This window comes from Topomyia yanbarensis, chromosome 1, assembly GCF_030247195.1.
Source record: "Topomyia yanbarensis strain Yona2022 chromosome 1, ASM3024719v1, whole genome shotgun sequence".
In the NCBI taxonomy this organism is placed as follows: Eukaryota; Metazoa; Arthropoda; class Insecta; order Diptera; family Culicidae; genus Topomyia; species Topomyia yanbarensis.
The window spans coordinates 31,930,945-31,956,622 of NC_080670.1; the positions used below are offsets into that span (position 1 = coordinate 31,930,945).

At 41.4% G+C, this 25,678-nt stretch overlaps 1 protein-coding gene across 1 annotated transcript in view; it reads right to left on the reverse strand.

Annotated features, from left to right (window-relative positions):
- Positions 1–25,150, reverse strand: part of LOC131694740 (protein serrate) — a 56,824-nt gene extending 31,674 nt beyond the window's left edge. Inside the window, exons 1-6 of the mRNA XM_058983226.1 lie at positions 25,097–25,150; positions 13,996–14,050; positions 13,146–13,251; positions 12,903–13,051; positions 12,350–12,410; positions 1,358–1,491 (exon numbers count right to left, since the gene is read on the reverse strand). Coding sequence (XP_058839209.1) covers positions 1,358–1,491; positions 12,350–12,410; positions 12,903–13,051; positions 13,146–13,251; positions 13,996–14,050; positions 25,097–25,150 — 559 coding nt within the window. The remainder of the gene's footprint in view (positions 1–1,357; positions 1,492–12,349; positions 12,411–12,902; positions 13,052–13,145; positions 13,252–13,995; positions 14,051–25,096) is intronic.
- Positions 25,151–25,678: the final 528 nt, after the last annotated feature.

A 25,678-nucleotide genomic window follows, 5' to 3' on the forward strand; every position in this document is an offset into this window, starting at 1 on the left:
AAAGCAACCCTCATCTTCGCGATCGCATTAAATTTCACCGGATGTTCCCAACCATATCGGATCAAATTCGAACCAGCTTGCAATAATTACAATCAAAACAGCCCCACCTAATGGGGGGAACACGTTAAACTGACTTGCGGTAATAATGGCTGACTGACTGACTGATTCCATTAAGTTGCATAAGGTCGCCGTCCGTCGAACGAATGAAAAGAAAAGCGATCAATCGATACAAATCTTCCGTTGTGTTTTCGTATAAGCTTTTATATTATTTTGATTGCTATAAAAGGTACGCGATGAATTTTAACGTTTATCGTTTTTCGTTCGGTGATCGATTGCATCGCTGCAGACAGACATAGTAGCGTTAAAAAAACGGAAACGATCTAGCCCTCTAACCCAAAAGTCATAAACGAAAGCGCGTACTGACAGGCGCAAGGGAACAGAGGATGGGATCGGTTACACTTGTGCCTAGCGTAGATCCTGTGCGTTCTGACGCGACAGAAATAATGGCAATAAAAGGATTGTGACAGATGAAATGCGGGCGCTTGGTTGAGATTTATACACCTTGTAATTGATACAGGAACGGAAAAAAGCAGCAGGCGGTGACCCTCGGTTGACATGCTGACGAACACAGAACACAAAAGGTAGTTGGAATATGTAGGGTTAAGTCTCCCCCTATGTTCTTTTGTGCAGTCATCAAGGGCTGAGAGAATTATTCTTCTATATTTTATTCCCCCTTCGTTCAACTTAATGTGTTACAAAATCGGTTTATCGTTCCTTTCACCACTAGTTGGGTTGGACTTTATACCATCGAAAAATAAAAAAACAACAGTTAACCGAATGGTAATTGCTAAATGAACCGATTCATTGCGAAAGTAAAATTACCCGAATGCAAAACCGCTCAATTTCGTTCGGACTTTTCTTTTTCCTCGTTTGTGTGCTGTTCGATTGTCCATGATTGTGCGTTTATAATTGCCACACGCATGCTGCAACAGCGCCGCCTAGCGGGATTTTTATAGCCACCCATCAGCAGCCGTATCAAATCGGACCACAGAGCGGCCCGGCGGCATCCAAGCCAAATTGATCCAATTTTTTCTTAACTTAATGAGTTTGCGATTAATAAATTATGCAGACAGGTAAACGCGAACCGCGAGTGAAAGAGAAAAGAGGAAAAGTGAATGCAGCAAACGACGAGCCACAGCAGACGTGCGCATAACAGTCAAGCCAAGAAAACTGTAGTTTATCTTTTAATTATGCCAAAATTGAATCTGATTAATTTGCGAGTTAATTAGTAATCGGCTTTTGTTTGGCGCTGTTGCTCAATTAGGTTGACATTTACGACTGTTGGCAGTGGACTTACCTTGATCGCACAGGATTCCTCCCCAGTTGGTATCACAGATGCACTGCCAGGCGCTGCCGTTACAGTAACCATGGCGACAGCCCGGATAGACCATGCACTCGTTACAAAGTGGCCCCCGCCAACCGGGGCGACATCTGGAAGAAACAAAAAAAAAACAGAGACGAAATTAGAGACTGGTGGGTTGCTCAATAATTTTTTGTTTTTTTTTCCAGTCGGCGTTGGTCGAACTCGAATGAGTCAAGTGTTTGTACGGCGGCGGCGCGATCGCGGTAGGGTCTAATGAGTGACAAGGTGAAGCACTCATGTGTCGGTTTTGGTCAGATGCCTACGGTAAACAATCGAAGCCGCGACATTTGTCTGGCGGTGTTTTGGGGTCCACGAGGAGACTTCTGTTTGCTTATCCGCGAGCATTATAACCAACAAGGCTGAATAGTTTTTTTGGTGAAGGAAATCGAATATTGGAATTTCGTTTGTGGTGTCTGCTCGGGTGCAACGCAACAAGTTGGTACATTTCTGTTTGTGATTTCTGTTAACTCCTCCTTTGCTTGTTAATTAGAGTGGAGATATTTTCTTTTGCCAAAGTTCAAAGTTTTATTCAAATTAGGCAGGCCATTGATTTATCGCGATGCTACGGAAGCGACCAATTCCTACCGTCGCAGTCTGACGATGCAAGGAATGCACGGCGGCTAGGTATGACAAAAAGCAGAATCAATTTTTCGTAGCGTGGGAAGAATTTATTCAAATTTCAGCATTCTTCGTACGATGCCATAACACACACACTGCTGAAGAAAGATAGAGAGAAGTCAAGGCGGCCCGCACTAAAACAAAGAAGAACGTTCAAACCGCGTTCTATTGTTTACCAAGCCTAGTCAAGCTGTCAGGCGTGTACAAGGCAGTATAAAACTCGGGGGGTGCCAGCCCATTTTACCGGCAAACAAAAGAACGCCGAACGCCGTTTTGAGCGGTAATGACTCGTCAAATATTGACCGATCATAGCAAGCATCGACATCGGCAGCGGCTTCAACCAAACGGTCGCCTCTTAGATTTGTTTTGATACGATTCAGGATTCCACGAGGGCCATTAAAATTAAACTCGTGACAACGCGGCAAATGTCAAACCGAACACTGTTGGAGTTGTAGTGATTTGATTAGGTGACAAAAAGGGAAAGGAAAATCGAACGCTGTGCTGTGTGATGCATTCGCCTAACCGAAGATCGGACAGGTCGATAGTGATTAACGAAACACACGAACAAAACCAATTGACCTATTTCGGAACCGAAGCCTATCTATGAACAATGATTCCGCGGGCTAACCACGCAGATGGAAGAAAGAATCAGCCTAAAAAAGAAAGCAATAACCAAACACAAACAACAGAGTTTCTTGTGTTTGTTTTTTTTTCTTTTTCACTGGCTATCGCCGCGCGACGTTGGGGACTCGCTCTCCACGTTCGATGCGCTGAACGTGAAACAGCTTCTCTTTCTTCTGTCCTCGATTTGCTTTGTTCGACCTGCGCGAACAGGCAGTCAGAGATTTATTGCAGAATTAAATTTTTTAACAATGTTTTACTTGTTCAATTATGTATGATTAAGTGTTTATTTATTATTAATTCTACCTTGTCCTCTCACTGTGTCTCCGATTCAAACCCTGTGGTACACACGAGGAAAGCTACAACGCTAGAGATCCGATCTTCTCTTTTTTCTACTATTTTGACGACAAGTAGGCGACTTCGTTACGAAGGCAGCGAAATGGTAGTAATTTGATGACAATTTGATAAACCATAAATTTATTTCACAATTGTTAGAGCTTATTGTGTTGCTGCCCAGATAAGACGAGCGAAGACGCGAGTGATTTATTGTCACTGCTCTGCCTTAGCGCACAGTGGTGACCCTTTTGTGTTTTGTCGAATGTCATGTTGAATGTCAAAACGAGTTGGAATTTGTCAACCTCGCATTCTACTGACAGCACAACTTGCTTCCAACCAGCAGCCCCTACCCTGTAGGTCAGTAGGTTTTTACCACTTCTGAAACTGCGATAACACTCACATTGTTTCCAACTTTCAAAAGGGTCCCACTTTTTGTTTGGCTATTTGTGTTTACCTGTTTGCCTTTAACGAACAAAACTCGACGAGATAGCTTATTTTTGTTTTCGGTTGTTGGTGGAAGACGAGATTTCAAAACAAATATGTTTAACTTAGCGGCTTCAAGGGGGGAGGTAGCCATCCGCTGGAAAAGTGCGTTTCTGTTTGCATGATTAATAATGATTATTCCGCAGCGGTCAAGTGTCATCGATCTGTCGAAAATCGACCAAACCCTAGCCATTGATGGAGCTGAAGCAGGCAACGGAAAAGCCGGTCGGTGCAAATTCCACGCGGGATCCGAAGCAACTAATTGAAAATTAATAGTGAATTACAAAGGGGTAATCAAATCTATTATAGATAGAAACTTGTGTTTCATCGTATATTTTCACGTATCTTTAGCAGGTATGTTCGAAGCGGACGGAAGAAAGTGGTAAGTGACCGGTGGAAGGCCAGCCAAAAAACAGGTTCTACCGGATTTTTTCGTTCTCGTTGCCGCCGAAACCGGGATGAACTCACCAAAAATAACAACAAGAGTGTGAGAAGCACGGTCTTCAAAATCAAAGTAATAGCAATAGAACCTGAAAAGAAAAAACACAACGATAATGACCTTAACTAATAATAAACTCGGGAGGGCCACGGCGCGGCAACTCCCGTGTCTGTGTGTAGAAATAGATTCAAGGAAGAAGACTTCGACGTGGTGTTATGCTGTTGTGGGGGAACCAGACGCACACGGTTACAACGGGCGGTAAGTAAGAGAGCTTCTTTTCAGAACGAATTAAATTGAAACAATGTTATGGTAGGCTTGGGTCCGGTGGAACTGATGGCTTTCTTCAGAGTGGTTGGGACGTGTCAGAATCTAGCCAATTTAGCAATTAATTCTTTTCCATTGATTTCCAACGCCGTTGCTGCGCACGAATTCATCTTCCCTGGTAGATCGACACAGTGAATGAATAATGTAGCTTGACCCGGGACAGTCTATGCAAATCAGGCGTGAAACCGGACAGGACTAGGGATCAAAACAAAAGAAAAGCATGCTACGATCGAAGTATGTCGGGTTAAATGGAACCAACCGTGCAAGTTTTCCACAGCTCATTAATTCGCTGCAAAACATAGTAACTAGGCAAATGGCCTACTAAGATAGTGGTGGTTAACAACGACAGCTTGCCAACGAAAGGGAAGAATTCTTCAACAGACAATTAAAATAGTTATTGTCGGGTCTTTCAACAAGCACCATTAGCCGTTAGTGTGGGCAAAGAGGAGAAACCGTTTGCGAAAGCGTGTCATTTATCATCCATGGATGCTGATGAAACGTTTATTCAAGACAAAGTTGAATTTCGCTTCTACAATTAGCTTCATTCACATGACCTCCGCAGTGCGCCGGATCGCCCAGAATCGAACACGAGGTGTCGCCATAAGTCACCTCACCTTTTTTCTGCAACACTTACTGCCACCGAGCCGAGTTCAAAAACAGCATCAGGAGCCAGTCCAGATAAAATAATTAAGGTATTTCGCTTGTTTGTGCCTGTAACACGATCAATTTTCCCGCTTCCTGCAGTGGTATTAAGAGCCAATTCCGAAACCGTGTCCCGTTCGGGAAGAGGAGACCCCGGGGTGATTCCGACGGACCGATATTGTAGCCTATTTGGTGTTTCTTTTAATTAACTGCGTGATTTTAATTGTGACTACTTTTTCTCTGCCCCGTCCTTTGCGCTCTCGGAGCAGGCGAGGCGGGAGATTGCAATTTAGCGATTGGACCCCAGACCACAGAATGCCACGTTGCCATACGAAGAATCGACCATCGCAACGGTAAGGAAAGCAACACGGTCGTACAATGAGGTGAACAAATGAAATATGGTTGTTGCAACCCGATTTCTGTGTTTTGTGTTTCGGTTTCAATTGAAGCCAGGGACGGTCTAGTGAGAGGCATGCCACCATCCAACCTACCAACGGTAGGCAATTTAAATTTTCCGATTAATTAAGATTCTATACAAAATGTTGTTCCGTTGTCTTGTCCCGGGAGGGATCGAAGGATCTCGGGGATGAGGCACAGTCCGGAAATCAAAGGCTTGTTTTTTCAGCTTCTGGAGCAAAGTTCACAACTGGTCAGAAGTTTAAAGCATCACTAAAAACGTGAGGCTGAAAAGGGAAGCGTTCGACGACTGCCTAACTGTTTCTAATGGTGTGGCGTCTCGTAGGCTGCATAATAGTACAAGGCTTTACGATTTGCGATGGATTTCATCTGTTACCCCCTGGCCGAGTTAGAATAGTTATCTTCGAATGACACTGGACCTGGCTGTCCAGTTTCTAAAGAAACTAAACTTTTCCCATCACAGTTAGCTATCAATCAGTGAAGATTATAACCGGCCTCAAACATGGTCGCATAGCAGTACACACCTTGATTGACACGTTTCGTGGATCTTAATCTGAGCGCCATCTGTGAAGCCATGAGCATTCAGGTGTCAAATGTAGCGGTGTAAAGCTGATTGCTCCCGATGGAGCACCGCGTCATAGTGACACTCTGTCCATCCTAAGGGGCAAACCTCTTATCCCAGGTAGCTAATGAACTCGAAATAGTTCGAATTTTCAATTCATTAAATTAATTAATTACGTCGTAAAAGGACTGCGCCCGCACGCCTGTGAAGGAGTGATGGCTGCGTGCTTTTGATTTATGGGAAGCGATAATTATGATGCTTGCGATCCTAGTTTTGCGACCGCGCGCGACGGCCCCCAAGACGTGGACATACACAGAAGCCCGGGAGATTGTGATCTCACGTGTGCGCTGATTGGTCGGACGAATGGACGTAATCATGTCGTTTTAGACGGCCATTGCTTACTCACTAAATTAAGAGTCCAACCGCGAATGGTGCTCTGCAAAGTGACAGCTCCAATGCTGCTTAGCGGGATGTCAATTAAGAAGTTGAAATTGGAGCAGCTGAGAACTGCTACTGAAGCTACTCATCTATTTGGTCTGGAACTGGTTCAATCAACCGGAGATTCGATTGACACCGCTTAAATTGATTGATCGTAATCTTTCCCGGTGTTTTAAAACCCCTCGACCAAATTCCAATCAAACTTTCACACCTTTACGATCCGAGTAGGCGTCCTTGGCGAGCGTTGCTGCACTGGGTGCACGGACGGACTCGTCCAATTTTGGTTCGGTTGGAATTAATTGAATTATCTGGGCTCAGAAATCGTGGCCTGCCGCTTTGTTGCAACGGTTAGCACAGCACATCCCAATGCGCGACAGTCTTGCGGGATACTGGATTCAGCTCGCAACTTTTAATGTCCGCACGCTACTGCACTGCTTTTGCCAGTGGCAATCCGTGGCCGTACCTACTAATAATGCCACACCGAATCCGCAGTCTCCTGAAAGAAGTGTCGTTATGCACATTATAACGTTTTCATTGATAGTTGGGGTATTGAATAGTGTTGGTGGTGGAGCGGAACAGAGAGATCTGCAGAAGCAGCAAAAAGTACAAATATAAACATATCATTACTTATTATTACGTGTTGCTTCGTTTTCCATTTCTCGCGGATGGTAATGTTTTTTTTTCTTCGCAGCAGCCACAACTCTACAAAAATTACCTTCGAGATGGCGCGCGAGAAACAAAGAGTTGAACTTAATTACCTCTGTATACCGAACCGACGATGTACAATGGCTCGGACAGCTCACGGGATTCAAAACGGGAGGAATCTCCCCCGCAAGTAGCGATGCTCCGCGCAGCCTTCATAAGCTTAGTCACGTTCACGAGGAGGAAATATGGAAATAGGAAACTACTCGCCGTATGTTGCTCGCAAAAATGTGGCCTTTTTTGAGGCAATCAAAGGGAGCCCCTTTTTGCCACTTAATTTTAATTAAATTCAGTCAAGAACAACAAGCGCAAGGGGCAAAAAACAAAAACCGATGCACTATCAATTAAATCAAAAGGGAAAAACTGACCGTGCGCCTCCTTTCGATCACGGGGAGTAGATATAATGAGCAGATTGTACGGCACAGTCTACTTTGTAGGCTCGGACCTAACTATGTAGCAGGAAGCAGACTGCGGTTGTTTGGTGTTGCCTTGCAAACAAGATTGAGGTCCACCGATTCGATTAACCTTATCCGGAAAATGTGATCAGCTGGGGCCCGGAATGTACTGACCAGCAACGAAGCGCATTTCGCAAAGCGAAGCAAGCGGTAACGGTACCGGACGATGGTCGATTATTTCATCATTTTTAAAACCTTGGGATCCACTAGCGCGCACCGCCTCCCTTATCTACGGTAGTAGGCTGACTGACTGTGTCTTGCTGCTTACCAGCAGATGCGAGGGAAAAAAGCGTTGGAATGATTGCTTCCTAATAAAATTTAATGCAGCTGGGAAAGGTATTAAATTAGGGGGAAAATCCGACGATCAAAGCTCTTCGATGGGGGCGAGGGAAGAAAATGGCTCGTAAAATTATGAGATAACAGCCAGCTTAGTCCATTCGGCGATTATTTTTATTGCTATTTTCAAATGAGAGGAGAGCTGGTATTTAAGTAGGTTTTGATCGTTTCCATTAGGATCCGCGCTTGGGAGAGACACGATCGGGGTTGTGCAGTTCAGTCACCTAGTTTTTGTTCTATTTTCTTGTTAGCTAATTTAATTGTGTTCCACCGCAAAAAGGGACAAAACCTACGTCAAGGTTAGCATCATGGAATGAATTATATCAGCGTTGAATCCAAGTTTTCCGTTACACAATGTTCGAACAAAGAGAATGTCGGAATTTGCTCTAGATCATCTAATCAGGCAAGCGATTTGTAGATGCGGAGAAACCGTGCAAATCCTGTTTTTTAATCGATACGAGAGCGCTGAATTTTCTAGTTGCATGCGCGAAATCAATTCGCGACGTTGCTTTTTAAGTGACGCCAATTTTTTCCAATTTTCGAAAAACTGGCAGCGATAAAAATGCAGTATAAACGATACACTCTTGTCTATTTCTACCCAAATCTTCAAGAGAAAATACCGAACTATACCGTTTTTCTGTGATGCAAATTGATACGGGATTCCCTTTTTATTCTCTTGATTTTTTTTCACAAATCATCATCAAGATAATATTCTTTTGCTGGTAGGTTTGTTAGACCACTGTTTGAGAAACAGTAAGGCATAAGATCCTTTTGAAAATGTCGCTTGTTAAATATATAAAAAGGACTCTCTGACTCTGATAATTTCTCTCATTTTTTTTTTCAAAAAATGCCGAAGATATGAAATCTAAACGTTTATCCCAACTTATTGACTTGTAGATGCAACCAGGTACAACATTTTAGTCGCTCTTCGTGATTGCTCATTAAAGTCTGTTCGCTCTATTGTAACGTCGTTTTCAAACTTACATGGATATTGTATCGTTTTTATTGGCTATTTTCGGCAAATTTAAAACAAAAACAATCGAAAGCAATGAAATTGACGGATAGGTATTCTAAAGCAACTCAGTTATAAAATTAGAACAGAAAACTAGGACTAAGCAGGCTCATATGGATATGATCGAAAGGAAATATGAAGAATCCTTTGCCTTCTGCTGGTAGGAGTTGGGCGTTCTACTAAAGCCTACCACATGGTCATCATGATTTACCAGCGAGGCCGGCAAACATTTCTTCACGTGGACATTAATTGGAACTCACACTTTCGTTTTACATGGACATTAATTGGAAACCACAGAATGCGACTAAAATGATGCTGCTGGTGTTGGCAACATTATGTAAATCGTGTGAACTTAGCGTAAGAGCTAGAATTAAAAGTAAGCATTATCTATTAATTCTTTGATTGGTTGACTAATTTGTGATTTAGGAGGAATTGGCATACGATTGAAAAAAAAAAACGAAATCATGACTGTTAGTTGTATTGCTACTGTGTACGTTTCTTTATATTAGCAAAGTGTATTGCGGATAAATCTAAGTAAAAGTTTTGCCAAATTTTTCTCTGTCTACTTCTAGACGAATTTTTCTTTTGAAAGTTTTTATGGTTTATTGCAATGTTTTTAAAGATAGGGTTTTGCTGATTAACAGTGTATTTGTACCGAACGAATTTCTCATAAAAATGAAATTGAGTGTCAAAAAAAATGATATAGCGTTAACATGACGCGAATACAAAAACTTCTCGGATTTACCATTGCACGTGGAAACCTATTTACGAGGCGGGGAAATATTTTTTTCGTCTAAAACCTGCGTCTTGCGGGTCGTTCATTTTTACCTCGCTATTGTACACTTCCGTGTCATCATCATGGTTGTTGCCTTTTTGTTTATGAATATCTAATTTCTTCATTGCTTCTTTTCCTTACAAGTGTGAAATTCCTCTATGATGGTACTGGCTGTAGATGTTGAGGTGCTTGGCGCCGCTTCTATCGATGTTGATATTTCGTGTCCAGCAGCAACAAATTTTTCAATTTTTTCCTTGCTTATTTGACACGACAGGACACGGTTAACGCGTTTAACTGAGCCGTGCGTCTTTTTATGATTTTTACCAAATGTAAAGATTGAAAATAACTTTCAAAGTTGCTGCTGCGTGTTGAGATCCTTTTCCTTGGTGGAGAAACATTTGTTGCATTGTCTACCACATCTTGGGGGTCATTTGATCTGTCTTCTCCCGCATATTCGTTCACGTCCATGTCGTCATATATACTGAATTCGTGATGCTCACGATCCGATGTTATTTGTTTGTTGTACTTACGGATCGCTGTTGTAAATCATTCTTCATCGGCATTTGATTCTTTATTGGTGGTGTTGGTTGTTGGCTTGGAGGTATTTGGTGTTAAATTTTGTTACTTCGCTGTTAGTGATGGCGGTTGGTTTAGTGGTACTGGGTCCGATCGTTGTTAAGCTGGTGTTTGTTATTGTCCGGTTCGCAGTCGTTGGTTTAACAACCAGATGTGGTTTAGCATACGATCACTGTATACCGGCATTAGTCGTAGCAAATGGAATTTTTTTATCAGGATTTGCGCATGGTTTTCCGTGGTGTAGGAGTTGATCACAATATTGGCACGTGGAAATCTACCCTGGGTGGAATCTGTGACCAGTGTTCGTTGGCGAATATGCAGTGTCTTGAACTGGTTTACATGGGACGGTCAAGTAGGAGGGAATAGGTTTTGTCGGACGCATTCTCATCACACGAAATCCTCTGCCTACCTAACCTGGATTCGAATAAGGCACGCAGGGATCTGACCTAAATGTGTAATCAGCGTGGTTTGATTATATGTGCTTCGTAACCACTTCCGCCGTTATCACCTTCAGGAACTGTTCCACCAAGCGAACATTTGGTCTAATACGAATTTGTTTAAAGTCAGTCGCAATGGCAATTCTCATAGTAGAGGCACGTTTCACCTCTGTAGTTGTCTGCTTTCACTGCATAACCGGAGGAACGATACGGTACTGTTCGTGTAGTGGATAAGCAACAAAGCAGGAGGAATTGATTGCTTGGATTATTGGCAGCTATAACAGAATATTTTTTTGCCTCGGTTCTGGGCGAGATTATTTTTAAACATTTTATGTCGCTCTCGTGTTTTTTAGTTTTTTTTGACAAAAACTTTCGGTACTAGGAGCCCTACCTGTAACCTGTTAACAGTGTCCGACGAAACCAGTCTCAAATATGGTCGCGTCCCGACCAGAACGTATTTCTAATATCGGTATTATCGTGTCATAAACCCAACCATTGTCCTGCAAAACATTGTTGAAACCTCGATTGAAAGAGAAAGGCAAAAATCCATAACGTATTTGCTGTTTTCGATAAGTCAAAAACGGTAATTAAAGAAGCAACTGTAATCATCTATAATGAAAATAATGAAATATTTCCGAACAAAGCAATTGTTACTTGCAAAAACAATTTTTGTCTCGAATGAACCTCGAAGAGGTAATTAAACTTTTACTCGTAGTTTCTCCATTAGGATGCAAACTGTTCTACAACGGGTGAAGTCGTTTTTCAAACCATTACGACTGCTTTTTAGCAAAATCTGCTAGCCTAGGCTTTGTTTAAGTAACTTTACAACAAAACCCATTTATTTACAGTTTTAAAATAAACAACCCGAAGCTCCACAGTAAAACAAGCATTGTTCGCGCGCCATTACAGATCGTGATAAATTAGTCCTGTCTCTCTCTCTCACCCCTCGATTTTTTTTTCTTCTATCGGCTACCTTCGGTAGCTACCATCGGCCCTGGGATCTACAAAAACTCCAGCTACAAACATCGAACGCCATGTAATTTTACAATGCTATTTGTTTTCGACTAATATATGTACTGTTATGCCGCACAACGTCGGATACCGACAGGCACAATATTTACGGTGTTTTTTTTTGCTTCATCCTAAGCGCAGCAGCAAACGGTCTGAGAGGAGGAGGGTCCAAGTCACGGATTCTCTCGCGGTGTGGTGTGTGTGTGTATGTTTAGGGCTATAGCGGCCCAGGATCTAGGACGGGCTCACGGAAGCACATTTGAACGGTTTTGTGCGACTTCGAATGGAAAAAGAATGCAAATATCTGGGTGCAACGTGATCGTAAAATAGAAGAAAGAGCTAATTAGGGAGTTGAAGCCGGGATCGTGGCGGCGGTGATGGTGGCGTACAGAGAGGTGGGAAAATATTTTCCAATAGCGCTCCAGATCACGACTGAATGGTTTATATTTTTTTCTCCTACCGAGTGTGCCGCTGTTTAAAGTTTGTAAAACGAGCAAACATAGCAGGCGATTGTTGGCTACCGGGCACGAGGTTCTGCATTTGCTCCAATAGCAACCTAGAAGCGCTGTGATTGGTCGGCGGTAGCCGCCCGAAAGGCGGAGTTGGTATGTCGCATCCAGGTATGCTCATCCCGGTTACGGGGGTACAAGCTGCTGTTTACAATTTCCTAATGGTTGTCATGTCGGTTGTGTTTTCCGTGGCTAATTAGATTTAGATACTGGCATTTCGATTGTATACTCACTCGCATTCTCCCGGCTGATCGCATTTGCCATGGATTTGGTCGCATCCTGGCTTGCAGATTGCTGAAAAAAGGGTGGAAAAGAAAAGAGAAAGTTTTGTTTAGTGGCACGGAGGTTGTAAAAATGTGATGCTTTTTTTTCTCCTGCTGCAAATGAGTTCAGTTGGCGAACCTATGACCCTAGCTAAGGTGATTGCGTAAAACCAACTCATCGCGATCGTAAACGTGTCTTTCGAAAGATGTCCAATTTCGGCGATGACCCTGTGTGGGCTTCACCGTAGGATAAGGTGCAATAAAATTAGGAAATTGAAGAAATAAAAAAAACGGAAAACCCACAATAACATCGCGCTCGAAGATGATGAGACAGATCGTATCGTACGGTCGCAAGTTGAGTTTATCAAATGGCAGACCGTAAAAGAGGGCGGCTTTCTCTTTCCGCGCGCGTTGGTCTCATCAGCGATCAGAGTCCTCACCCAGTGCAACCCCCGAAATACTAATCGATCACGATCACCTAGAGACCTAGTTGGTTTTGCGTTTGCGAGGGGAATTGGCTTACCTTTCTCACAGTTGGCGCCCTGCCAGCCCGGTAGGCACACCTTGCTTCCCTGTTCGCCGCAGGTATAGTGCCCGAATTGGTCATTCCGGGGCCGGCAGAACGTCGTACAGGTCGTGTTGTAGTAGTTGTCCGCACATTGCACCCGAACCCTGTTTGAGATGAGGATGAAGGAAATCAACAGAACGGGTGATTAGTTCATGAAAATCTATTGGTTTCTTTTTCGAGCGTCCTGGGACTACTTACCGATAGGTGATCCGGGCGTTCTTCCCCGTGTGATCTAATGTATTCCATTCGTGCGAGGGTAGAATAACGCCGGAGAAGGATGTCTCCTCGATCAGCCGGTCGGATACTGTGTGGCGGAAAAGGCAGAAAAAACATGAGAGTGGAGTTTGATTTTTTTTAATTAGCAACGTTTCTGTTCGGTAGAAGCCTTCGATCACTCCCTGAGACGACCGACGGCCCTAGGCCTGGATACAAATTAGAGATTTTGTCTGCCGAGAGCGAGACCGCGGGCGAGAAACGAGATCGTTATGCTAATTTCGCAGTTAACGGCTGCTGGTTTGCTGTGGTAGAAGGTGAAAAATGAGTTGCTGCTGGCTTACTTCGAGGGTGAACGTGAAAAAAATCGTTCGGATCCAAGCAAGCGCAGGAGTCGCTATTTCGGCAAAAAAAAACTGTAACGGGCAGGCAGGAAGATGGATTGTATAGTTGGGAAGGTGGTGCGATTTTTCACGATCTGGCCGGCCGAGAAATGATAGCTCAAAAGAAGGAGGTAAACGGGAGCATGTGTTTTTCGCACTCCGGCGCGGATGTCGATCAACGATCATACAAATATGAACCAATGTTTTCCACCATCATTGGTTTGGTTCACACTCGGATAGAGCGGGGTGGGTGAAAATCGTGCCTAACGAGTTGACACGTTGTTGGAGTGATGAGATCTTCGAAAGTATTCATTGGTTATTTCGATGATGTAGAAGAGTGGAAAATTATTCACGGGAAACTAACCGATCGGTATCGAGAAAATATCCCCGTTTTGTTAGAAAGCTTCTACCCACGAGATGTGGTACATTTGCTAAATCACATTGATACTCACTTGAATAGGACTCGTTGTACATATCCAGCGCCTGCAGGATAAGCGTGAACGATTTCTGAAAGTGGAAGAACAAACAAGCAATCGATTAATATTCAATAGGGCAAAGCAAAGCAGAGAAAGTATCTAATTAACATTCCCATTGTTCGAGAATTGCATCTAATCAAGAGAACACCGGTTACCCGCACCGAACACCCCTGTTAGATAAATGAGCAAGATCACACCACCCACCCACGTTGCTGTGGTGGGCTGAAGTTCTTGAATTAATTTCAAATGGAAAATATAGCCTGCTACGATCGGTATCAAAACAAACCGCGGCTTTGTTGTGTTACCGAGGACGGTCTACTGCGATAAATTAGACTCGAAATCACCGCGATGATAAGCGAAACCATTTCTCGTTGGTTTTTAATGGTTAACAAATACCGCTGCTACCGCCTTGTTACCACTTTTCCCCTAGTTAGCTGTTTTTATTATTGTAATGGTCAGCCAGTGTTCAGCTTAAAACCATGATGAACGTCGGATGCCAACAAGCATGAATATTATATTCAAATTGAATCACATTATCCGGGTGGTCGAGAAGGCAAAAATGTAAATATTTTACGGTGCCCCACCGTGTTTGCGTCATGGGACTCCAAATGCGATATTAAGGGATCACAAAATAAGACATAAAACTAGGGTGGACGAAACATGGGGTGAATTGGTTTGAAACATCCCACATCTATTTTGATGAACTGACTTATGAACGAGAAATAATCCTGCTTATCGCATGATCGAAAGAACGGAGAAATCACATGACTACATCGCATTACGTACCATATCGTCTTGAGGCACTTCGAAATCGGAAAATATGGTCTCACTCATTTTTATCGTGAGGATTACCAACGACACGACCTGACACTAAATGAGCCATTCCGATGAAAATGTGTCTAATTTTTTGTGGTTCATTGAGTAACTACAAATCTTAAGCTTTACAAAACTTATTGAATTTCCCATATCAGACAATTTTATCGAGAGTTATCGTGTTCGCCGCGGCACTCCTCGTTGTCGATATGGTTGGACGTCTACTCTTGGACCGCTCGTATGTGTAACTCAGCGTGGCTCAAAATATTTTTTTCGTGGACAATTAAGGCATAAATAAATCTTAACATTACAAAAAAGATCCATTGTTACCTTGCCTTCAAAATCGTAATTCAAAATAACCTTCGGTTTTAGCACTTTACACCAGTTTCATCACATCAGGAATGTTGTACTGCTCACAATCAAGAAGTTCTGAACAAATCTGAACGGGACAATGTTACTGCATACTATTGTAACTCTCGTAGTCCAAAAATTAGCTAACTTTATTTAATATTAAAATTTATTGATTGCAATTTTGAACCTAAGGTGTGGGGGGGGAGGCGGGTTAAGGGTTTCAGCGTAAAAATACACTTTTGCGAATTCGTTTTCAGAATTTAAATGAAGGAAATTGATCAAAACTTTTGTACACTGTAATATATCATTTCAGTAACATCCTGTAATTTTTTCCATTGAAAAATTTCGATAAGCGGCTCGGTCTCTGGAAAAACACGATTTGCGGTATTAACTGACATTCATTTAAAAAAAACTATTGAACCGATTTATTTCAAACTTTGCATACACATTCTATGTAAAAAAATACCTAATACGTAGGGGACGTTGAGATTTCGAGACCATTTTCCAATTAAGGGTTTTTTTACTCAACTAAAACAAAAATTGCTATTTTCATTCCGCCATTTTGTGAGTAAAAAACCTTGAACTCATCACGAAATACAAAGCTTTTTTTCTGGTTAAGACAACGTTCAAATGATGGACGGTAAACCCGCCCTACTTCAGCATTCTCCCTTGGCCAAAGCGTTCTTCATTCTCAAACAACGTCATGCAGCTAGGAAGATCAGATTATCACATGTTAAATTTGCCAGGTTATTGCTATATTCTGCAGCTGCTGTAAAGAGAAACGCCATGCAAAATCTTTTATTTCTAGCCTTCAAATATCCTGTTATCTTTCCAATAGCCTTTTTGGGAATCTTAGGTTGAAAAACGACTCTTCTCTATTATATATTGCTTTATCACATTTATCGCTAGTAACTGTACCTTAGGATGTCCGGTTTGGAAGTCCTGCGCATGATAGAGTCACTAGACAATAAATGTTCAGATCAACTCAGATTTCATCTTGTGTGAATAATGCCACCTGGTGGTGGAATCTATAATCATGTATTTTCTCCTTATATTTTTATGGTTTTTTTCCTATGCAAACTTAACTGGTGGCCAAAAAAAGATTTCGAAATAATAATAACAAAGATATATGAAAAAATTCATTTTCCGCCGTCAACGTAAACTGTCCCTGGCAGCACTGCTCCACCGGAATCAAATCAGACTAATTGCAATAACTTCAGTTTTAGAGCTGATCCTTGTAACTGTTAATACTCAAATGAAAGACAATAGTCGGATTTATTAGACTTACTTGTTTTTGTGAAAAAATCAATCATGTTTGTTTGTTTGAAAAGTTTGAGCTGTTTAAAAACGTTGTTGTCCACAAACAACATGGGCATGAATGGGTAAGAATAAATCCATCAACAGGTAGCAAACCTATAAAAAATTATAGAAAGGCTTTTCAAACCTGTTGTTTTTGAAAATGCAACATTCAAATGTGAATAAGAGAATATGAGAAGTTGATAGATATGAGAAGAGTCCACATGATTTTTTTCTCGAAAACTTAAGGTATTTTTTTGAGAAGAGCTAGTTGCAAAATTACCGATTTTTATAGACTAATCCATTTCCAGTCCTATCATTCTAGAGACACTTAGCGCCTGGTCTGTTCTCTGGAATTTTTAGTGTAAGAAACCATACGTTCTTTGTTCACTAATTTTTTCGATATCTAATCCCCACGTTTTTACTCCCTTTAATTTCTAAGAGTCTCGAATGTTGAATTTAGTGCTTCCATTTTTTTTATTCCTGATTCCCTTTTGATCGTTGAATTGTTTGATGAGTAAATTTCCTAAAGCCCATTCATTTTTTTTCTCTTCTGAATTCATAGATTCATAATTTGCTTCTTCCTAAGTTTCATGTTACCTAGTTTTGCAGATTTTAGAAGTGGTTCGTTTCGTAATTTTTGAGCTGCGAATTTTATTGACCCCTGCGCTCCACAATTTCATGAATTCGATACACTGAGCGCCCTAATGGGGATTCTTCTTTCCAGTAGATTATTATCTATTATCCATTAGATTGCTGGATAAGCTAGATTCCGTCAGGGCTTCGTGATAATCCAGGAGTTAATATGTCCATGATTACTGGACAGTTTCTGGATTTTTTGTTATCAAATATCCTGAATTTAACAATTAGTTTACCGAAATTCGTGTCCAATTTATCCATTTTGGAAGCAGCACTAGGTCATGAAGTACCTTCATATATCACGAAGTTGATACACGCAATGCTTAGCAACCGACATTTGTGCTCATTGTTGAGACAAGCAAAAATAATGAAACTGAGTGTCTGCGGATGTCTTCAAGATTGTATGCTGTCACCACTTCTATGGAACCATGTCGCCGATGGCGCCAGTTTTTGTAACATATTAATTTCATGTACATTCGTAAATTACTGACCTGTTTTCCTTGTTTTAATTGTTAGAATATTGAATCTCTATAATAATTTTTTTTCTTGATTTTTTATCGATTTTTAAAGATGCATGATTTTAGGATCTTCAGAATTCCTTAACCCCCATGATTGTGGAATGTAGTCTTTTACGCTGAACATCTTAAAAATAAATTTTTCTGAATTCACAGATTCTTAGATTATGGGATTCATGAATAAGTCGATTTCTAGATCCACGACGACAGTGGTACTTGCTTCATGTAAGTTTGCTATCTCTAAACGTCTCGAGTATTAGGCTTAGGGATCCAAGTTTTTTTGTATTCCTTGTTTGTTCCTTCATCGATAATACGGCACTAGATTGAGTAATTCTGATTACATTTTTTAACCATAAATTGTAGTTGAACAGTCTTTGCTGGTTCAATAATACATTTGACTGCAGACGTTATAATTTGTGCGTTAGCTTTATCTGCAATGCATATAACACAAGTATCATAAGGGACGGGTATACTGCCCATAAACGCATAAGAGTCCCATGTGGATTTTTGTCGAAAATGAGTTATCCGTTGGATTATACTCTGTATCACCATTGAATCACACTGCACAAATAAGATTACCGGGTTTGTTAAGAAAATATAAAAAAAATACCAAAGCATGTTTGTCCCATCCATTTGGCTCAATGGATGGGACAATCTTGAACAGCGTTTTTCTCGGCTGGGACTCTTATGCTGTTATGGGCAGTATAGCGTTGTTGGTAAATTGATAGCCTTGTACACAGCTCACCTGGGTTCAAATCCCAACCCCGTACATAGGGTTAGAGATTTTTTCTAAAATAGATTTCTCTAACCTGAAATAAGGCGAATGACCCTAAAGTTAAAACCTCTATAGTCAAAATAAAAAAAATAACAAGTATTTCCGATGTTCTCAGTTTTTTTTATAGAATCGACATGTAACAATCTGATTCTCATAAGTACTCATCGTTTTCTGAGCGTAGCGAGTGGTATGAGCCAAAGTCACGAAGGATAATTATACCAGGGCAAAAGTTCTTCCATAATTAGTTTGTAACAGAATCCACTTAATCTTTTTGCGACATGACTTTTGTTATTAGATCTATGCTAGTAAGCAGCGAGAGATAGCTTAGTATTACCTCGGTTATTGTCCTCTAAAGTGTTATCATGCTTAGAGTACCTTCATGCTCAGTGTAGTGTTCTAAGTTGTTTCGGAGAATGATTTTTTTTTTGCGGAAACCGTCATTCTGAATGACATCAGTACCGAAAACGGGGGCAAGTTTGATTACATGAACCTTCTAGTTAATATGCGAGAAAACGATTCTATCCATTAAAATCATCGAATTGATGTCAATTTCTCCTTCGACATGAAACTACCATCAACAGCGATTATATAAATATTCTGAACGAATTTGTAAATTTTCTGACGAAAGTTTAATGATTCAATTCTTTGTACCTAATGCTTTCCATCATTTCAAATAATCTCACTCGCTGCTCATTCGATCGGCATATGAAAAAACTATCAAAAGTATATTTCATGTTGTGATTTCACACATTAATTGTACAGTAGAGTGACAAGAAAAAAATTACCGCCGTCGGCCCACACTAGAGATAGTCGAGTTCGGGTTTTTAGACCCGAAACCTGGACCCGACCCGAACCCGACGGATTTCGGGTCGGGTTCGGGTTCTATAAATTTAAGCTACTTGGGTTCGGGTCGGGTTCCGGGTTTTCAAATTTGAAATTCTCGGGCTCGGGTCGGGTCCGGGTTTTTAAAATGTTGTACTTTCGGGCTCGGGTCGGGTTCGGGTTTTCAAATTAGAAATTGTCGGGGTCGGGTCGGGTTCGGGTTTTGAACAAAACAACCCAACTATTTCTTTACGCTGTCTATACACAAAACCCAGTCTCTTTTTATACTTCGTGATACGAATGGAAGACACATATAACCGTACCAAATGGTAGCACCTTTAAATCGCTAGAATTCGTTGTATTTTCTGGTTCTCAAATATAGTATTTTTTCATTCTTGTATAAAATTCTGTCTCTTCAGATTCGCAAACTGACTGAATTATTTTATGTTTTAAAAGAACATTCATGAGAGAGCATTCAACAATACGTGTCTCACATCTAAAATCTCTTTGCGATTTATTTTTAATGATAATTAGTAATAAATCAAGTCAACAGGAATTTATCGGAAAATATTGGTCCAACTTTCTGTTTTAAAATATTAACTTCGACAGGTACTTTAAAACCGATACGTAGGCCGCGGTTAGAGTAAACGCTTAAAACTCAGCTAAAGCGTACAGCAAATAGTGTCTAAAGCAAAGCGAGTAGAAATCTACGGGAAGTAGAAACAATAAAAACCAATCTATTGATCCGCTCCTGATTGGTCGTTTTGACAGTCGGGAGAAAACGAACAGTGGGTGTTGCGAGTGCACTTAATGGTAGTACTTTTTGCTACATATTGAATAATAATTGTCCATTAACCCTATAACAGTTTCGTGACTTTTTATCTAAGTAAACGGTTTTGTGGGATACATTCGTACCCCAGAACTAAAATCGCTCTAATATGCCTAATTTTTATTAAATTTATAATTAAATTGGATAGTTCTATTCTAAAACATACAATTTTACACAAGTTTTTCGCTTACTATGTATCGATGTTTTGCTTTTAAAAAAAGATATAATAATGTCTACGGAATTATGTAAACATGACAAAACATTAACGTAAACGGTTTTGTGGGGTACATTTGTACCCCAAACAAACTTTAAGCGGGCACTGTTAAGTTGGTCAAATGCAACTAAACAAAACAAAATAAACTGTAACCATTGACTAAAAAGGGCGTTGTAGGTCGGGAACGATTTCACAATTCCCATATATTGAAATCACAAATTTGGTGGTACTGCTGTGGCCAATTACCATAGCTAATTTAATACATGTGATAAATTATACAAAACTGCAGGAATGGTTTTACATTTCTTAGAAAAGAAATGTATAGAATTCGCTTTTGATACAAAATTAGAAATTTTGGTTAAGTACGACGGGCAAGGTTGTCTGAAACTGTCACCATTAAGTTTTTTGTTTCACCATGAGTTAGCGACCGATTTATTTTACATTCCGGTTAATTTATCGACGATTTGTAAGTTTCTCATAACATTACAAATTCGACGTTCAATAATAGCAAATAAAAGTGCGGATTCTACTCGCCAGTGATTCGTTTTGCCATAGGCAGACATAGCTCAACGCGTATGGTGCTACTTCAGATTCGAATGATTCTACTATTCTAAGATGAGCCTAGGGTGCCTAAAATTAAAAATCTTCGAGATATTTGGTGGATTCTCCATATTAGCTCCAACTTGATTCGGATCGGGTTTCTCAAATTAAAAATTTTCGGGTTCGGGTCGGGTTCGGGTTTTCAAATTTTAAAATTCTCGGGTTCGGTTCGGGGTTGGGTTCGGGTTTTACAAAATTTTCATTCTCGGGTACGGGTCGGGTCTTCTAATTTTAAAATTTTCGGGCTCGGGTCGGGTTTTCAAATTTTATAATTTCGGTCTCGGGTCGGGTTCGGGTTTTTCAACTTTGAAGCTCTCGGGTTCGGGTCGGGTTCGGATTCGAAAAAATTGAAACCCGACCATCTCTAGCCCACACTTGGGTCGATTCCTAGTTCTAGAAGGAAGACCTGCTTCAAATTTGAAACCAATCGGACAAGTCTAGGTACCCGACTGAAGTGCCTGAAGTTTGTATGGGATTTTTCGACAATTGACATAGATAAAATCCACTAGCTCGCCATTTCGGCGCTAGGTGGCACTGTATACATCAGAATCAATGTAAAAATAAGAAAAACTATTTAATCACCTCCAATTTTGTCGAAGACTGCAAGTCAATCCGGCTTTGTTATAAGAAGTTATTAAACTTTGAACGAAGTGATATCTGAGTTAGTTTTTCATAGGGCTAGCGTATGGCTTTGTATCAGTACTAGATTCCCACGAGCCAAACATTTTTGTGAAATAATGGACAGGTGTAGTCCTATTCACTTCAGCAACATGAGTCAGAGTTTATAGTTAGTCCAATTTTAGCAGGCTCCTTTTAAAAAAGCAAAACGCCTCTTCCACTGCGCTGCGATCAACGCCAATGATCACGATGTCGTCCACGAAGGCACGAAGCAGGTGAGATCTCGTGATGATGGTTCAGTTCCACACGAACATTAGATCTTCGTATCACAGCTTCAAGCAGAGCGATACACTCTTTAATCTATTGTTCAAGATCAATCCATCTAACGTTACAAACGAGTGGGAGGTCTCTGCGGTTAAATCGACCCCTAATTTTGACCCAACCAGCGTTAAACGAATCAGCTTAATCAGTTTTGTAGGCAAGTCATGTTCAAGCATGATCTGCTACAGTTCGTTTCGTTTCACTGAATCGTACGCTGCCTTGAAATCCACAAATTCTCGGAATTTACACGTCGTCCGTCGTTGTTCGTTTTTCTTGAAACCCGATTTGGTGTACGTCGACAAAGTATTCAGGTATTGGCAGTTTTAAATCTATAGTACTAGCATTTATAAATGCATATAGAAGTTTCAAATTGCCAACTTCTGAGAAATTGGTGTTGGTTAAAAGAGCACGTTAATGACGGTATAAATTGAATAAAGTTTTATAATTTTCTACCTTTCTCGTAGCTTTCCAGCCTTCGGCCTCGTAAGTGTTTCATCGATTCGAAATGTACAATTCAGACCGTTGGATCAGCACCGACACAGACCGAAATTGGGTGAAAAGTAACGATAACCTCGTCTAAATTATTAAATTTATTGCCCTTTAGCCCCATTCGTCTACGTGCTAATCGTCGACCCCGTTCCACGGCTGGGTGTACAACGAAACGACAGACGTCCGATTGACCCCTCGGTGTATCGGCGCGTCATATTCACCTACCATGTCGGCTCGCGGTAGACCAGTAGGTTGGAGGAGTGTGGCAATCACGAAAAATTATGAATGAATTTTTGTTGCTCAAAAGCTGGTCCCGCGTGTGGAAATGGCGTGGTCGGCCAAACCGCGCACAGCTGGCGTCGTTGAGCTCCATCAATTTATTGGATCAGATTGATTTGATTTGTTCGCTGGTTCCGACGCTGGTACGATGGCTAAGGTCTATCACGAGACGTAAATACCAGCCATCATCATCCAGCTTCTCGGAATTCAACAGAAAACTGATTTTATCTCCCCGCTTGTTCGTCAATTTGTTGTTGATTTATTTAAAAGCTTGAGCACTCTCTGTGATGGCAGCATAAAATCCCAGGAGATTCTGTCAGGTTTTTTCTCCTTTTCTATATCTGTCTCCTTCTTTCTCTGACAGATCATTTGAGGTTTAAATTTCACTTCAATTAATTCACGCCTTCCAGGTCCCGGTTGCTTCGATCGACGTTGGATTCGACTGTGAGAAAGTATATAGGTTAGAATAAAAATGGCATCAGCAGCACCAGTCACTGACCCTGCTATATAGGCGGCCTCATCCGTCAGGTTGAATAAAGGCCGAAACCCAGAAGCTCATGGCTACCTTATTTGTTATTCATATTCACCGACCAAAAAAAAAAGGTGGACTCAGCTTGCCTCTGCCTGCTTGGATGGTTGGCATTCATTGAAAGTGTAACAATAACAATTCCCTCTAAAACGCTCTTTCTTTCTCCAGAAGCCCGAATAAAATACAATCGACGTCGTTGAAGACGGTGATGGTGCGAAATTATGACCCGGGATCATTGAGAGTCATTGCCGGATTCCTCGTCGTTCAGTTGGAATGTTGAGGTTCACACGACTGCAACGAGGCAACAGAAATTTTTTTTCGAGTGAATGCTCGATTAAACGCGTTCAATTCATTATTCATCATCGGCACAAGTGGCTTCTGCTTAGTTCTGTTTCCGTTATCTGCCTTCAGCGCACAGTTCGATCGGTTCCAACTAAAACGGGTCTGGCCTTAGAAACGTCAAAATAACGAAACACCACCCGCTGTGCGTTTAGCCAAGACTTGAACGATTAAAATCGCCGCCAACTATGTTGCTGTTGTTGTTGTTACTGTTGTCGTGGTTGTCGAACTCGAACTGTGGTTGATTCGAATTCGGATCTCAACCAATAAAAAATAAGGCGCGATGGTGTCGAAAGTGTAGGTCCTGGTCGTGTCGGTGACGTTTATGGTAAAGTAATTAATTTCCTGTTGTTAATTCCCAGTGTTTTTTTTTGCGGTCCTCGTACTGGTTCCCACGAAAGCGGCCCGGGGTCACGATGGCGATCAACGACGCAGCGTTTGAAAAGAATGAAATCCGTTCAGTCAGTCTTTGCAGGCCCCGATTAATCAAGTCCTACTTGATACAGTTTTTAATTTGAATGTGAGTACTTCTCCTCTTAAGCCTCTTCCTACTTGAGGTGTTCTCATGTATCTTTTTTGGGTTTTGTTGTTTCTGCGGGCACTACTTCGGAACTTGAAACGATGAGAATCGTTTTTTTTTTACCAAAATAGTTTGGAGGAAAACAAAATTTATACAAGTAGCTCTCCAATTGAAATGGGCCCTTGTTCTACCCGAACTCGAGGTGGTATGATTGAGGGTGTTTATTTTCCTGTGGCTTAAGTGGGTTGAAATTGTAGCAAGAGGAATCGTGGCCGTTGGGAACGTGCTAGTCAAATATGTTAGGAGATCAAAATTCCAGTGGTTACACCACTCTTCGCTGGACGAAGTCGAAGTAGGATATAGGAACACTTCTGGATTGAATTTAAATACTTTTCTCGTCATGACATCATCAATCTGAATAATATTAACTGATGTGGCAAGCCATCTGAACTTGTGGCTGGAAAAACAAACATTTCTAATATTTTATAAACCAATACAGTTCATCACCCTGACTCAAGCTCACCGGAACTGTTTCGTTACAACGCCAAAACGGCCCAGTAAATGTTTGCCAATCTATTGTGCGAAAAGGCCAGTCATTCTATTCTACGTCGCGGATCGGCGGTCTACCGCTTCCGGTTACAAAATAACCGTCGAAAGTGCTACCCCGCATATCCATCAAGAAACAATGAATAGTCCACTTCTCGCCAGTCGCGTCAGGGCATCCAACGGTGACCCTGTCCCACCGGTAAGATCGTGCCAGATTCACACCTTTTAACAATTCAATTCCCTTCTGGCCCACCGGAAAAATAAAAGGCCGGACGGGACGAACGTACGGAGATCGCACGGCCCTGCAGCAAGATTGCATTTTTATTATGCACTTGTTATTACGAAACGACAACAACAACAACTACAGCAACAATGGAAGCTCCCAAATAGTTTTAATAAGATTTTTATTGATATTGATATACGGAACGTTTAAGCCGTGGTCTCGCTTTTCGCATTGCATATCTGCAAATTGCAACTTCATTTCCATATAATGGAAACTGTTGCTTGCGGAAAGGCCGGACGGGGACGACAGCGTCAGTCCGCAGGTCGAGGCAGACGGATTTTTTTTCTCGCTTCACTTACCTGCTTCTGTTGTCCGTTTTGCTTTTGGGATTTGGTTCCTTTTCCACCAAGCATATTTATGTACTAAGCTACCGAAACCAACAACAACAACAACCGCAACAGTGCTTAATTCCGCTTTTTGAAGAAGGGTTTATCCTTTCACGAAAGCCAGCTTTTTTTCCTTCGCTGCTTATTCGAATACTCGACGAAGTTCTCATGTCGTATCCAGTGAAAAACAAAAAACCAACGAAGAAACAAAAAACTTTTCATCTCATTAAAATTCTTCGGTCGAAGAAGTTACGTTCTGCTTCAACCTGAGAGTTCTTGGTTGGTTTGGGGAGGGTCAACTTTTTTCTTTCGATTCGTTGTCGGGATCGAAGCAATCTGTGCAGCCTGCTAGGATGATCTGAATCCCAGCCAGCTCAATCCATCGGTCACTGAGACACACGGCCGCAGTTCGTCAGGCTGTCGGTGAATGAATCAAAGTGCACAAACTCAGCCTGCTTTGATTGTCACTCAAAGCAAATGTAGTCCATTCAGACAAAATATCGATCGGCGTGTCGACGATCCCCGCCCTCGTGAGCGCACTGCAGCTGCGCATCC